Source organism: Trachurus japonicus, unplaced genomic scaffold (genome assembly GCF_045865225.1).
Source record: "Trachurus japonicus isolate A0001 unplaced genomic scaffold, Traja_1.0 AP030145.1".
Classification (NCBI taxonomy): Eukaryota; Metazoa; Chordata; class Actinopteri; order Carangiformes; family Carangidae; genus Trachurus; species Trachurus japonicus.
In genome coordinates this window covers 7,015-22,784 of record NW_028220278.1, presented here as the reverse complement: position 1 = coordinate 22,784, position 15,770 = coordinate 7,015, and the positions used below count along the sequence as shown (strand labels likewise).

Genomic DNA, 15,770 nt, shown 5'->3' with positions numbered 1-15,770 from the left:
AGGAAAACCACACAACATCCTGTGTGAGCCAAGGGGGCTGATGGGAGCTTTGAGGAGCCGTTACAAACCACGTGGCCTCGTCTCAGCTCACAGCTCGTCCTTGTTTGTCCTCGGCTGCATCAGAGCTCCACTTCTCCCCAGGTTCACCAGAGGAAACACCACAGCACAAAATGCTTTTCCTCCCAGCTGCTGCTCTGTGCTGTCTGTGTTCAGGTGAGTGTTTCCACACAACCAGGAGCCAACACACTCAACCTGTCACTAACACTCACACACTCACCTTCATCTACCTGTCTGTGCCTCTACAGCGCTGGTTACCATGGCAGCAGAGGTGCTGATTCAGGACCAGTTATCATTGACCAAGAGAGTTGGTGAAACTGTCTCATTCAGCTGTGGAGGAACTGACCGGTGTGACTATGATTATGTACTCTGGTACCAGAAGAGAGAGACGGAAACATTCACAGTGATTCTTGATATTGATAGAAGTAATGGCAAAATAGACCGAGAATACTCACGCCATCCTCAGAAAGATGATTTTACATCTGTTAAGAAAAAGAACGGCTGGGAGTTGGAGATAAAGACAGTTAAACCCTCTCATTCAGCCTCCTACTACTGCTCCTGTTTGAAGGATGATGGCCCACAGTGAGAAAAGATCCGTGCCGCCTGTACAAAAACCTCCAGATGAACACAAGTCAAACAGTGGTAGTGACAGGAAGAGAGCAGTCGACCACAGACCACGTTCACATGTTTCACCTGCAGCTCAGACGCCTTTTCAAGACTTTTCTATGATATTGATTCATGTTTTCATCAGATATTTCAGCAGGTTTCCTGTTGTTCCCCACAGTGACGACAAAGAAGAAACACACAAGCTCAACGACAAAACAAGATGAAGACAAAACAAGAAAAACTACTAAAACAATAAGAGGTCTGGAGCTCTCCGGATGTTTGACCATAAACCAAAGTATTGGACAAAGTGAAATGTGACCTGATGGTGGCGCCAGATGAAGATTCAGAGGTTCAGCAAAGTGAGCAGCTTCATCCTGAGGGGAACATGAACGTCTGAACCAGTTTCAATGGGAATATTTGTTGAGATATTTGAGTGTGAAGAAAAAGGAAAAACAACAAGAGACCATGTCATGTTGATATGAACATTAGAGAAACACATGATGGAGCTGAAACATGATCCTGGTTCATAATGTGTCGCCTCAGCTGACACATTCAGCAGCAGCAGGTTTTTGTATTAGTCTTTCTCACTGTGTGGCTCAAGCTGGGTCTACTTCATCTTTGGCTCTGGGACTAAACTGTTTGTAACAGGTAAGAACAAACTTCTTCTTTTTTCCTTCAGTTGTTTTGTTGAAGAAGTTGAAAATGTGTTTGAAGTCAGAAATTCAAAGAAATATTCATTTTAACAAAAATAAACAACTTTAGCAGAAATAGATGAATCTATTAAAATATTACACATATTGGATGATATTTTAAAAAATGAATAAAGTAGACTCAACTTAATGAATAGAAGGAAATATAATTATTCTGGATATACAATTAACATTGATACGTTTATAATTATGTTACCTTAACAGCACAGTTTATTTATAAAATGTTAAAATTGTTCATCTGATCAAAAATAAATACATTTTATAAAACAGAGAACGTAACTAAATTTTACTGTTGTTTTAATTTAGGCTCAAAACAAAGTATAGTACTAAAATAAATGTTATACGAAATCAGTCAAAATTAATATAAAAGTATGTAAGTAGTATAAAGTATAAATATTTTACTCTGTTTTTTCACTTTATATCTAATATGAAATGAAAATTAAAACACATTAACATTTGGTTAATCCTGTATATTCTTGATCTGTCATTATTTAGATGATAATTAATATTTTGATCTGCTAGAATGAGACACTTGAAACAATGTTATGAAAAAATCCATGCACACTTTATTGTTGTCAGAAAATATCAATTTAATAATAATATAATTGCTATGATGATTTAGGGTATATCAAACTGTTTATTTTTTTAAATGAACATTATTCTTGAAACAAAATAAATGTACGTATATAATAATGTGATGATATATCATGAAGATGATTTAGATAATGTGAAGATAAAATCATTTTTCATCTCTGTCTTTCTTGATGTTGACTCCTCTCTGATGAAATAGTCCATGATACATGATGTGTAAATGCTACAATGCTGAATCATATGATTATGACGAATATAGCAAACATAAAATGTTTGGTTAGTTCTGTATATTCTTTATCTATCATAATTTAGATAATAATAGTCTAAATATTTTTGATCTGTTAGAATCACACATTGAAAACATACTCAATTTAAGAAAAACACATGCACACTTTAATATTTAATTAATATGTTGTCAGAAAATATGATTTTAGGTTGATTTTAATATTAATGGAACATAATATCATTTCTATGATAATATGTTTCTTTGATACTGTGTATCTTACAGTTGTTGTTGTTGTTGTTTTTGTATGATTATAGGCTACCTAAAACTAAATTAATAAAATGTGAGGATAAAATATAAAAAAGACAATTTAAATAATATAAAGATTTAAAAAATATTTCTTCCATCTCTGCCTTTCTTGAAGTCGACTCCTCTGATGAAACAGTGAACACGTCCATGATACATGATGTGTAGATGCTGCAGCTCAGTAACTCTATGTACAGGTGAACCAGTGTGTGTGTGGACCTCTGTGCTGTATTGATGAGTAGTTGAGTGATCAGAGTCCATGTATTTTCCAGGATCAGACTGAAAGCAGTGCAGTGCTGGAAGCTGCTGTTGACTGTGTGAATGTGTGTCTGTGCTGCTTGTTGCTGCTGTCAAACTTCAGCTGAGCAGGTGGTGAAGCCCGTGGTGAGCGTGTACCCAGCAGCAGCCAGAGCCCACCTGGAGGGGAAGAGCTCCCTGCTGTGTGTGGCCTCAGCCATGTCTCCTCCTCTGGTCCAGTTCTCCTGGAAAAGACACAAGGAGGACGGTGAGCCTTCCCCTGCTGATGGAGAGCAGCTGGAGCTCACAGAGTCGGGACGCTCCGCCGCCATCTTGCTGGTGGACCGGCCAGAGGACGCCACGTATAAATACCGCTGCTACGTGAAGCACGAGGGGGGCACGGTGGAGGCCCAAACACTACAAGGTGATGAAGGCTCGGTGACTGTGTTGAGCAGTGATTCAGCTTCATGTGGAGACTCTGTCACAGAGAGCAGAGCAGCAGAGCTCACACATTTCTCACTACAACTCCAAACATCCCACTCCTTTTCTGTTTCAGAGCTTCCAGCTCCAGCAGCTCCCTGTCCTCCAGAGAGAGAGTCAGCACGCCTGGCAGCTCTGCACCAAGCTGACTGTAAGATCACCTGCTGCCTCTCTGCAGGGACAGCTCCACTGCTCTGCTGCACTTAGGGCCCAATATCAGTCTGTTCACTTTCTGCTCATCACTGAGGGACTCAAACATACACTCCCTGATTGTGTTAGAGTGTCCAACAGCACAACAAAGCCCAGTCACAGAGCTTTCACTGCACCATCTGACTAACAACACCTGTTGGGGGCGCTGTACTCAATGTCTCCACTCATTCATATTTCTATACATGAAGAATGAATCTAATGAGTGTGTGAGGTCAAAGGTCACAGAAACAAAAACATCAGTGAGTCCAACTTCAAACTGTGTGTTTTTCTCTCAGTGATGCTGCAGTGGTTTGAATTGTCAGCACCACTTGACAGCAGAAGGTGATGAAGGCTTGGTGACTGTGTTGAGCAGTGATTCAGCTTCATGTGGAGACTCTGTCACAGAGAGCAGAGCAGCAGAGCACTGACTGATTTCTTGTTGACTCCTTTTCTGTTGCAGTGCTTCTTCCCCTGGATCCTCTCCAGCCTCAGTGCAGGGTGAAGCTGCTCTGTCTGCTCTACACAGTGCTGATAGTGAAGAGTCTGCTGTACTGCTGTGGACTCTCTCTGCTGATGAGCCTCACAAACAAGGGACCGTCCACCAGCTGCACACGTGCTGACTGACTGTTTTCTGCTCCACTTTACTCTCCATCACATCTCATCACTTCATCTCATTTATCACTTTCATCACAGATTCAAGTCTAATGTGTCTCTTTATTCACACGTTAGAAAATTATTACATCCAACATGTTTTTGTTTTTATTTTTTATATTCATGCTTAAGCAGATACAGGCGTCATGAGATCAAGTTCAGAGAGCCTATCACACATGTCAAACACAAATATTTCCATTTGTTAAATTTAAAGTCTTTACTTTATTGTTCTTTAGGTGATCTATATCCACTTTTATTTGTGACTTATATATCATTATTCAATATTATCAACTTTACTGAATTATATTTTTTCTGGTAAATATCCTTTTTTTATTGTTTGTTTTACTTTCTTATTGTTCTTTTTAATATTTTCTGCAGAGTGTGGCTGTTGTCAAATTCATTCACTGTAAAATTCTCAACATATCAATAAATTGGAGTGTTTGCTTTTGATTAACAACTTTGTTTTTAATGAATCAAATTTAGTTTTTAATATAAAATAATTGTAAACAGACTCAGTTATTTTGATCAGATTTATTGACACTTGCAGCTCATTCAAAGATGGAGGTCCAGTCACACACATCCAGCATTGTGTTACTGTTGTGTTAAAAACAAGGTAAACAGCATTTTTCCACCTGTTTGAAATAAAAACACAGAAATTGTGTCGGTGTTAGTTTTACTGAACCATGAACCCAGTTCTTTAAGAGTCATGAGGCGACACTCACATGTGACAGAACATGAACCAACACAAACCTGATGATGCGTTCAAATGCAGCAGGTTTCTGTTGTGCTTTTTACCTGTGAAAATAACTGGGTCATGTTAACAGGATTTGTTGGGTTCGTCTTAAATTAATAATGTCAATATTCAGCAGAAGCTAATTCCACACAACACTGAAGTGTTAACTGTACGGAGGTGTGTTGTTGTTGTTGTGATTTTTATTCATGTCACTCAACACAATCAGTCAACTCATGTTCAGACTACAGAGTTTATCCTAACAGGCTGTGTGGGAGCACACAGGGAAGCAGTGGAGGAGATTTAACAACCAATGGAGTCTGATTTATTTCATGTTTGATATTATAAAGCTGACTCTAGTTCATGGGAGAGGATCTGCCAAAAATAATCTGATTTTGATTCTGAGTTTTTATCATTAAACTTAAACATGAACCATCTTTATCAACTTTTACACTGTGGACGTACAACTCTACGCTGATGACACTGTTGTTTACACACACAAATAAAACAGCAAATTTCAAAACCAGAAACATGAAATCATTTATGAGCCATTTGAAATATACAGGTTAAATAAATAACATTATTTACTTTAAATGAACACAAATGTAAACTCAAAGTTTACATGTGACATGTTTCAATCTCAAAAATTAATTTCAAAATGTGTTCAGAAAATGATACAATGACTGTAAATTTACTTCAGCAACTAAACAAAATGTAGAAATTGAAAGTTGTCTTTGATCAACTTGTAGAGACGTCACATCAGAAAACTCTCCTCTGTGTCCTGTTGGAGGCTCCTGACAAACAACCTGCACCAGTTGTGTAGCAGCTCTTTGTTGCAGGTTCAAATGTAACGTGACCTTCGGCTGCTAAAACTCCACATCCCCATGACAACATGAGCTGGACCAGAGCTCCAGGTGGGTGGTGTTTGTGGGTCTGTGAGCTCAGATGAACTCTGTGTGGGTGGAGGGCTCAGTGGAAACAAGTGTCACTAATAGACAAACCACAGAGATGAGTGTGTTCATGAGTGTGTAGAGCAGCAGATATGAATCTGTTCTCACTAGTTATTAGGACGGACTGAAAAACTTCTGAGAACCAATCAACACTTCCTTTCCCGCAGCAGACGAACCGTGTGGCTTTCTGCTCTGCAGCCTCCACAACGTGAGCTGTGGCTTTTCACCTCAACAACACAACGGCAGCTACACACACACACTCTGATAAAGAGTCAATGCAGGAAGGATCTTTGTAATGTTACACAACGTTTAGCATCTTGTAGATAATATCACATATGTATATTTGTATTAACTTGAAGCATCAGTAAAGTTTCAAATCACTTGTGAATAATTTCCAACTTTACATGAATGTGAAGTGACTCACTGCTGTTTTATTTGTGTGCAAACATCAGTGTCATCAGCACTGACTGAGAAATGTGTTAAAGATGTTTAATAATCAATGAAAATGTCACATTAAAGCTCTTCAATCTGCTCAGGTCCCATTTTATTATCTGACACTAATTCGTCCAGTGTTTTTAGTCTTAGAGAGTTCACAAGAGACAAACTACAAACTGAAGACATTTTGACTGAGGTGTTGGTGGACGCACTATTTTAAATTGGGAAAGACTCACAGACAAAGGCAACAAAGTAGAAATATTTTAACCAACAATTTGAAAAGATTTTGATATTAGGCTAAATTTAATCATATTCGATATTAACATTTTCTGGGTTTAGGTGATGTCACACCTACAAGTCAATATTTTATATATATATATGAACATCTTAGATATTCTCCTGTATATGTTTATGAATCAAAATCATCAGTAATTATTTTTGATAATTGTGTTTATAATTAGGTCACTAAATTATTTGACTATTGACATCCATGCAATTATTAAAAATTCTTTACTATTTTACATTTAAATGCATTTTACACTTAAATGTTCATTAATCTGTAAATTATCAAAATCTGAATTGCTTTTTATATTTTACCTGTCGCATTTTGCCAATGAATCAAATTATTTTTAGGTTCAATGAAAATTGTACTCCAGATTTTAAGTGTTTGAAGTGAGACCATGAGAGTTTTCAACACCGACTCCTTGAGTGTAAAAATATGTGTATAATAAAAGGATTTGTTTTGACTGGCTCTAAATCCAAAAAATTGTACAATTTCAAAAGTGTCACATATCTGTTGTAAAATGAAGCACTGCATTGAAAATATGTAATGTAATGAAAATTGATGAATATCAATACAGTTTATTTCTTGATGATTTATTGAAATACAGAATAAAAAACTAAATCACATGATCTTGAAATTAAACAATAACACTGAAAGAATCCGATTAATAAAACATATTGAAATGAAAGAGATGAAATGAACTATACATTTCTGTTATAACACATCATGAGTAAATGTGGAAAATATAAAATACAACATCATAACACAACACGACAAATGCAACTTTACTAAGTTAAAATACAAATGTATATGTGTTTAACCCCTTATGGTCTTAGGGCCCAGCATGCATTAAAAGAAATGGGACCCACAGGCCAGTTGGTTTTGAGGGGTTAATTTTTTTAGGCTAATCATATAATCTGAAAATGAAGAAACACATTAGACTTGAATCTGTGATGAAAGAGATAAATGAGATGAAGTGATGAGATGTGATGGAGAGTAAAGTGGAGCAGAAAACAGTCAGTCAGCACGTGTGCAGCTGGTGGACGGTCCCTTGTTTGTGAGGCTCATCAGCAGAGAGAGTCCACAGCAGTACAGCAGACTCTTCACTATCAGCACTGTGTAGAGCAGACAGAGCAGCTTCACCCTGCACTGAGGCTGGAGAGGATCCAGGGGAAGAAGCACTGCAACAGAAAAGGAGTCAACAAGAAATCAGTCAGTGCTCTGCTGCTCTGCTCTCTGTGACAGAGTCTCCACATGAAGCTGAATCACTGCTCAACACAGTCACCAAGCCTTCATCACCTTCTGCTGTCAAGTGGTGCTGACAATTCAAACCACTGCAGCATCACTGAGAGAAAAACACACAGTTTGAAGTTGGACTCACTGAGTTTTGTTTTGTTTCTGTGACCTTTGACCTCACACACTCATTAGATTAATTCTTCATGTATAGAAATATGAATGAGTGGAGACATTGAGTACAGCGCCCCCAACAGGTGTTGTTAGTCAGATGGAGCAGTGAAAGCTCTGTGACTGGGCTTTGTTGTGCTGTTGGACACTCTAACACAATCAGGGAGTGTATGTTTGAGTCCCTCAGTGATGAGCAGAAAGTGAACAGACTGATATTGGGCCCTAAGTGCAGCAGAGCAGTGGAGCTGTCCCTGCAGAGAGGCAGCAGGTGATCTTACAGTCAGCTTGGTGCAGAGCTGCCAGGCGTGCTGACTCTCTCTCTGGAGGACAGGGAGCTGCTGGAGCTGGAAGCTCTGAAACAGAAAAGGAGTGGGATGTTTGGAGTTGTAGTGAGAAATGTGTGAGCTCTGCTGCTCTGCTCTCTGTGACAGCGTCTCCACATGAAGCTGAATCACTGCTCAACACAGTCACCGAGCCTTCATCACCTTGTAGTGTTTGGGCCTCCACCGTGCCCCCCTCGTGCTTCACGTAGCAGCGGTATTTATACGTGGCGTCCTCTGGCCGGTCCACCAGCAAGATGGCGGCGGAGCGTCCCGACTCTGTGAGCTCCAGCTGCTCTCCATCAGCAGGGGAAGGCTCACCGTCCTCCTTGTGTCTTTTCCAGGAGAACTGGACCAGAGGAGGAGACATGGCTGAGGCCACACACAGCAGGGAGCTCTTCCCCTCCAGGTGGGCTCTGGCTGCTGCTGGGTACACGCTCACCACGGGCTTCACCACCTGCTCATCTGAAGTTTGACAGCAGCAACAAGCAGCACAGACACACAGTCAACAGCAGCTTCCAGCACTGCACTGCTTTCAGTCTGATCCTGGAAAATACATGGACTCTGATCACTCAACTACTCATCAATACAGCACAGAGGTCCACACACACACTGGTTCACCTGTACATAGAGTTACTGAGCTGCAGCATCTACACATCATGTATCATGGACGTGTTCACTGTTTCATCACAGAGGAGTCGACTTCAAAAATATGGACAATATGGATATCCTCATATAATATAAGGACCTATACAATTTGTATAGGTCCTTATATTTGTTGTTTTTTGTATGCTACTGCATGTGGTCCATTTGTGTCGGTAGTTCATCATTTGTTTGTTATGCTTTCAGATGAGCCACCAAGTGAGGAGTAAGAGCAGCACTTCCCCTTCCCTCAGAGGGGTTTTATAGGAAGTATGTTTATTCTCAGATTTATGTTGTATAATTTAGACATGTGTATATTGTATATTAGCATTTATAGCAGCATTTGTACTTATTTGTGATGAGTTGAGGTGAGATGAGTTGAAGGCAGGCCAGCCCATGCCCTGCTGCGGCTGATTCCACTGATTGCCGGGAGAGCCTACGAAAGAGCAGTGTCTGTGCCTGACCCACAAGCCTGATGAAGCCCACAGGGCGAAACGCGTTGCTGCTGTTTTTAACAATAAATTAATTGAATGTACCCCATTGTGTGCGGTGGAACCTTCTTTTCTTTTTCCATGGTTTTTGTTCCTGATACCACCTGCACCAATGTGGAGTTTTATCTGAGCTGTGCACTGCAGGGGCAATCTCGTCTCTGTTTTACTACATTTACCATGAGCCTCCGCGCGCACGGTGAAATTCTTGGACCGGCGCAAGACGGACGTCTTGCCAAGAATGTTTTCATTCATCAACAATTAAAGTCAAACTGAAACCGAAACACTGGTCAGCTCGCCCAGCGTTTCCGCCACTAATTAAAATAACAAAATAAGATAGAGACAAAACGATATATTTATCGAAAATGGAGCCATTAACAAGTGTGGGTAGCGTAGATTCATCCACATTAACGTGAGACTTTTTTATAACCAAATAGAAACTCCTCGTTGTCCCTTTAAAGCAGAAGTAAGCGATCCGGTCGTTTTGGCTAATGCTGCGTTCCAGGCAGGCTTTTGAAACCGTAAATTACAGCTTCAAGTCACGACTTACGACTTTGTAGCTAGTGGCGTCATTTCAGTTTTAGACAAGGTATGGCAAGGACCAACCCCTCCCTGGGGGGTCCGGGGGGTAGAGCCCCCCGGCGGAAAATTTGTGCGCATTGTAAATTGAAATGCAGCAATCTGGTGTGATTTGAGAGCAAAATCACGAAGCTTTCTCAATTATCACTATCAATGCTATGGATTGGATGATACGCACAATACCCCACACAAGGGTTCATATAACTTATTTATCTTTGGAAAATAAATCATTAGTGGGTCTGAAAAAGTCAAACAGAGCTCTGGTAGCTGATGTAACAGTGTGATAAATAATTTCCCAGGACAACTCAAGCTTTTCCAGGACCTTTGACACTTTTTCTCAATTTCCATGTGTTTTCCATGACTGGATAACCATTTTCCAGGTTTTTCCAGGACGCGTGGGAACCCTGACTCACCTTCTACAAAGATTTTTAACAAGTATTTTCTTGTTAAAATCCATTTGTAAATTGCCATTTCTTTTGTGTCAACAAATTATTGCCAACATGAGTTTATTCACTGCTAATCTACAGTAGGCCACATCTTTCTACAGTAAGAACAGCAAAGTTTAACAGCAAAATCAGAATAAATTTAATCTGGGAACAAATTAAAAATTTCACAACAACTAAGTTGAATGAGTGATTCCTCCAGATGCTGCTGTGATTCACTACATTCAGGTAGCCTAATGTTAGACAGGGGCTTGCTTGGGACTTGTCTCAATTAGAAGTTTTTGTGATTTGTGACAAGATAAACAGCCTCCACACTCACAGACAGCTGTCATTAACCTGTTCTTAACAAGATGACTGCAGCAGCTTCACAGTGTTTCTCAAATAAGAGCTTTCATTTTACTGTGCAAGTAGCTAGTTTTAGCCAAACAAGCACTGTGGAATAAGTGGTAGGTTAAGTTGTTAGCAGGAACCACTGGGAAGTCATGTTGATGGCTTTATAACTCACAAAGGTTTTAGTCGCTCCACATTCACATCTGCAGCACATGGAGTTATACAGTCAGAGTTACATCTATGATGCAGCGGCGTGCACTCGTACACGCGCTCTCACAGACACAGCGCACGGCGCGAGGCAGCCCCGCCCCTCAGTGAGACAGAGAGAGAGGAGCAGAGAGGAGCAGGAGCGACAGCATGGTGTTCAGTGAGAAAGAGGCAACACTATCGCGAATCGGTCAGAGAGAATTACAACAGGACACAGTACGCCGTCCCGGTACGCCGCATATAAAGTCCCGGTACGCCAGGGTTTAAAATCTGTAAGTGCCAGTGCTCCGAACATTTTCTGCCAAAGTCAAGGTATGGCGAGTGCCATACACCGCCATACCCAAATGACGCCACTGTAGCGTTCCAGGCAACCCACTCGTGTTTTTCCGACCTGTTTTACCGGTGAAAGTCACTATAACGGCCACTCGTAACTTCCGACCCGTGAAGTCGTACCAGATCGAACTGGTACAACTTCACAGGTCGGAAAAACACGAGTTACGGGTTGCCTTGAACGCACCATAACAGTCCTCGTCCCTACGTCACCACATTCACGGCGTTCCTTGGCTGCACACACAGCCCTGCATGCCGTTCTCTCTCCTCATTGGATAAAAACTGTAGGATACGATAAATGTTTTCTCTTCGGCTCAGAGCAGAGCAGAGGGACTGAGAGACCCGTGTTTCGGTCCAAACACTCTATGTAAGTGATTGCTGTCGGAAGATATAACTATTTAAGACTTATATTAACACAAATATATCACTTACTTCTGCTTTAATGTTCATAAGCATCTACTGTTAACAAGTTTCTTATAAGTTCTTGTAAATCTCTTCTAGTCTGATATTGAGTATATTATGGCATTATTAACACTTACATAGTCTTATAAACACATATGTTAATAAGCATCTTATAAGGACTTATAAGGGCAGTATTACCTAACACTTATTACAAGGACCTTAATATAAAGTGTTACCGGCCGGCCTGAAGTCAACAGGTCAGAGGTTTTCAGGCACCATTTCACCCCGTTGACACCATGACCAAGGAGACACTGATAAAATCACAAAATAGGCAGATAAACAGGTCAGCACCGAGTTGTTGCATGCAACCGCGAGATCAAGATGTTTACGTTGCTACGCGCTGGTGCTCATGGGAAATGGGGTCTTCCTTCAGGCAAAACACTACCACTTTGGAATTCAATAGTGTATTTTCCAAATGGTGTATTAAATGAATTTTTTTTATGTTGCTTTTTCATATTCTTTTGAAATTCCTCTTTTTAATTGATGTGTCCCCTGGTTGTCCATACAAGAAAGGAAGAGATGGAAAAAACTATTTAAATGTTTTAATTCTTAATATGTTTACAATATTTTAAGTGTGTCCTTAACATATTTATTGTTATCTAAATGTGACAGATATAAAACATAAAGTATTAATGTTTCAAATCAAATACAATCAGGATATGCATTATTGATGATTATCAAAAATTTTAAATGTATGATAATTTCTGAATATATGTATTAAAAACTAATGGATTGGGCACCTATTTTCAAATATAGTTACAGTGTAATATAATATCTTTTCAATTTGCACTGTTACACAATAAGTCATCTTTGACAGAAAAAAAAACATTTTTTGTATTATTCAAAATGTGACAGTCATAAAATATACAATATTAACCAAACATTTAATTTATTGTTAATTTTAAAGAGCACATGACAATATAAAAAACAAAGATGCATGCAGCTACTGTATACAATATTCACCAAATATTCAGTATTAATGAAATATATCAGTATATAAATGAATAGGATCTTGTAATATGATTTATATAATAATATTATATAATACAAAATTTAATTTATTACAAAATGTATTTACTGTCTTTACACCAAAACAAGTTAATGAGACAAATTCTACATTAAAGATAAGCAGACAGAAATATCTACTTTTATAGATAAGTATTCATAAATATGGACAGATTTCACAATACCATTAATTTTACCACTGCATTCTTTTCTTTTTTACATTAAAACAACAGTAAAATTAAGTCACATTCTCTGATATATAAAATATTGTCATGTTGACGAGATGAACAGTTTTAACATTTTACAAATCAACTTTCTTAATTAACGTAATAATAGAAGTATCGATCAACGCACATATGGAAAATAATAAAATGTTCTTCTATTAATTACATTTAACTTACTTATTTTAATATTATAACATTTGTGTATTAATTTAATATAATGTTTTTGACAGATATAGTAATATTTCTTCAGGTTGTATGTTTTTGCTAAAATAAGTATTTCTTGTGGAATTATTTCAAATGAAATCTGTACTAACTCGCTCTATTTATAGCATCTGCATCAGGAACTTGTTCTAACTGTGAACAAACTAACAACTCAAATCTGAAGCAGCACAAACTGACTTCAAACACATTTTTAATTAACTTCTTCAATAAAACAACTGAAGGAAAATAAGAGTTTGTTCTTACCTGTTACATACAGTTTAGTCCCAGGGCCAAAGATGAGATGGTCCCAGTTCTTGGTCCCACAGTGAGAAAGACTAATACAAAAACCTGCTGCTGCTGAATGTGTCAGCTGAGGCGACACATTATGAACCAGGATCATGTTTCAGCTCCATCATGTGTTTCTCTAATGTTCATATCAACATGACATGGTCTCTTGTTGTTTTTCCTTTTTGTTCACACTCAAATATCTCAACAAATATTCCCATTGAAACTGGTTCAGACGTTCATGTTCCCCTCAGGATGAAGCTGCTCACTTTGCTGAACCTCTGAATCTTCATCTGGCGCCACCATCAGGTCACATTTCACTTTGTCCAATACTTTGGTTTATGGTCAAACATCCGGAGAGCTCCAGACCTCTTATTGTTTTAGTAGTTTTTCTTGTTTTGTCTTCATCTTGTTTTGTCGTTGAGCTTGTGTGTTTCTTCTTTGTCGTCACTGTGGGGAACAACAGGAAACCTGCTGAAATATCTGATGAAAACATGAATCAATATCATAGAAAAGTCTTGAAAAGGCGTCTGAGCTGCAGGTGAAACATGTGAACGTGGTCTGTGGTCGACTGCTCTCTTCCTGTCACTACCACTGTTTGACTTGTGTTCATCTGGAGGTTTTTGTACAGGCGGCACGGATCTTTTCTCACTGTGGGGACCTACCTCATAACAGGAGCAGTAGTAGGAGGCTGAATGAGAGGGTTTAACTTCCTTTATCTCCAACTCACAGCCACTCTGTTTATTAACAGCTGTGAAATCATCTTTCTGAGGATGGCCGTAACCTTTGTTTATGCTGCAACCATGTTCCCTCATTGCAAGAATCAGTCTGAATATTTCCGTCTCTTTCTTCTGGAGCCAGAATACAACAGGGAAGGCACATGGGTCAGTTCCTCCACAGCTGAATGAGACAGTTTCACCAACTCTCCTGGTCAATGATAACTGGTCCTGAATCAGCACCTCTGCTGCCATGGTAACCAGCGCTGTAGAGACACAGACAGGTAGATGAAGGTGAGTGTGTGAGTGTTAGTGACAGGTTGAGTGTGTTGGCTCCTGGTTGTGTGGAAACACTCACCTGAACACAGACAGCACAGAGCAGCAGCTGGGAGGAAAAGCATTTTGTGCTGTGGTGTTTCCTCTGGTGAACCTGGGGAGAAGTGGAGCTCTGATGCAGCCGAGGACAAACAAGGACGAGCTGTGAGCTGAGACGAGGCCACGTGGTTTGTAACGGCTCCTCAAAGCTCCCATCAGCCCCCTTGGCTCACACAGGATGTTGTGTGGTTTTCCTCTGAGTGGGAGGTTTTTACAAGGAGAAAGAAAAGTGACAAACTCTGGTGAGTGGATCAGAGAAAATGATCATTTCATGGCAGCAACATTAATGTGGAAACGGGTATTTCATTTATATTGTATATATATGATTTTGTGAATGTGTCCAACATAAAGTCCTGTTTGCTGATGACACCAACTTGCTCCTGTCCAAAACATGGGAATGGAGAAAGTGGAGACTTGGTTCAAATGCAACAAATTATCACTCAACATAAATAACACAAATTACATTGAATTTAATTATATCAGAAATCAAAGTAACACAGTTTATATCCATCTCACCATTAAAGATACAGAGAGTAAAATCAACAAAATGTCTTGGTATCCATAAATTAATTAACTTTAAGAGTCTCACTGATGAATTCATTAACAAATTATCAGAATATACAGGTTTATTTTTCAAATGAAGTCATTTTCTTCCTCTCTCTGCTCTCCTCACTCTATATTGATCCTTCTTCAACCACATATCAACGACTGCAATATCATTATGGTGTCACACTTTCCCAAGTTCTCTCATCAAACTACATCTTTACAAAAGAAAGTTGTTGGTGCAGTAACATGGTCTGACTTCACTGCTCCCTCTGGCCCACTCTTCTACACCTCTGGTCTCCTGAGGCTTCCTGATTACAACACCTATCACACTGCCTGGATCATGTTCCAGGTTATCAATAGACTCAACAATCGATCATGTGAGCTCGTCACAATCTCCCATCTCCTGCACACAAACAATACCAGGAAAATAAAAATCTAATTTGAGGGAAAAAGTGAAAACTCAAATGCACTATAGCCTGAGTATTGTGTCTAGAGGTTTTCATCACTTCAACTCTTCATCTTTGATTTATTCTCACTCTTTATTCTGAATGATAATTTTCCCAGACTTCTTCTCAGACCAGTTTCTCTGAGTGAAAAGTTTCTTGCTCTGGATTTTAATGTGACAGCAGATAAAAAAAAGTGTGTCACCATGATGCAGAAACACAACAACACATTCAGCTTGGTGGTGAAGTAACACTGTCACTTGTTGTTGAACAGCTGTGACGGAAACACAAAAGTACAAATCCACAGAGCCCCTCAGCTGTG

The 15,770-nt window shown here is 39.3% G+C and overlaps 2 protein-coding genes across 3 annotated transcripts; one reads left to right on the top strand and one right to left on the bottom strand.

Annotated features, from left to right (window-relative positions):
• On the top strand, positions 1-4,173 carry LOC146960653 (immunoglobulin lambda-1 light chain-like). Its single transcript, XM_085772190.1, has 6 exons — positions 1-213; positions 306-639; positions 1,265-1,311; positions 2,855-3,154; positions 3,287-3,361; positions 3,860-4,173. The coding sequence occupies exons 1-6, from the start codon at positions 171-173 to the stop codon at positions 4,021-4,023; spliced, it is 963 nt and encodes a 320-aa protein (XP_085628316.1). The 5' UTR covers positions 1-170; the 3' UTR covers positions 4,024-4,173.
• A 2,999-nt stretch (positions 4,174-7,172) lies between these two features.
• Positions 7,173-13,970, bottom strand: LOC146960652 (uncharacterized). Of its 2 annotated transcripts, XM_085772188.1 has the most exons (4): positions 13,348-13,969; positions 8,338-8,637; positions 8,131-8,205; positions 7,173-7,629 (listed from the first exon to the last, which is right to left on the bottom strand). In XM_085772188.1, exons 1-4 carry the CDS (start codon positions 13,481-13,483, stop codon positions 7,466-7,468), a joined length of 675 nt encoding a protein of 224 aa, XP_085628314.1. In that variant the 5' UTR covers positions 13,484-13,969; the 3' UTR covers positions 7,173-7,465. The 2 variants fall into 2 exon arrangements, with proteins under 2 accessions (XP_085628314.1, XP_085628313.1); XM_085772187.1 differs by lacking the exon at positions 7,173-7,629 and having other exon boundaries at positions 7,942-8,637; positions 13,348-13,970.
• Positions 13,971-15,770: the final 1,800 nt, after the last annotated feature.

Excerpts from the sequence above, each read along its gene's own strand:
- LOC146960653 (XM_085772190.1), top strand. The coding sequence starts at position 171 with ATGCTTTTCCTCCCAGCTGCTGCTCTGTGCTGTCTGTGTTCAG. Across the intron at positions 1,312-2,854 it reads GACTAAACTGTTTGTAACAG|CTGAGCAGGTGGTGAAGCCC; the intron begins GTAAGAACAAAC and ends GTCAAACTTCAG. Across the intron at positions 3,155-3,286 it reads GGAGGCCCAAACACTACAAG|AGCTTCCAGCTCCAGCAGCT; the intron begins GTGATGAAGGCT and ends TTTCTGTTTCAG.
- LOC146960652 (XM_085772187.1), bottom strand. The coding sequence starts at position 13,483 with ATGATCCTGGTTCATAATGTGTCGCCTCAGCTGACACATTCAGCAGCA. Across the intron at positions 8,638-13,347 it reads GACTAAACTGTATGTAACAG|ATGAGCAGGTGGTGAAGCCC; the intron begins GTAAGAACAAAC and ends GTCAAACTTCAG.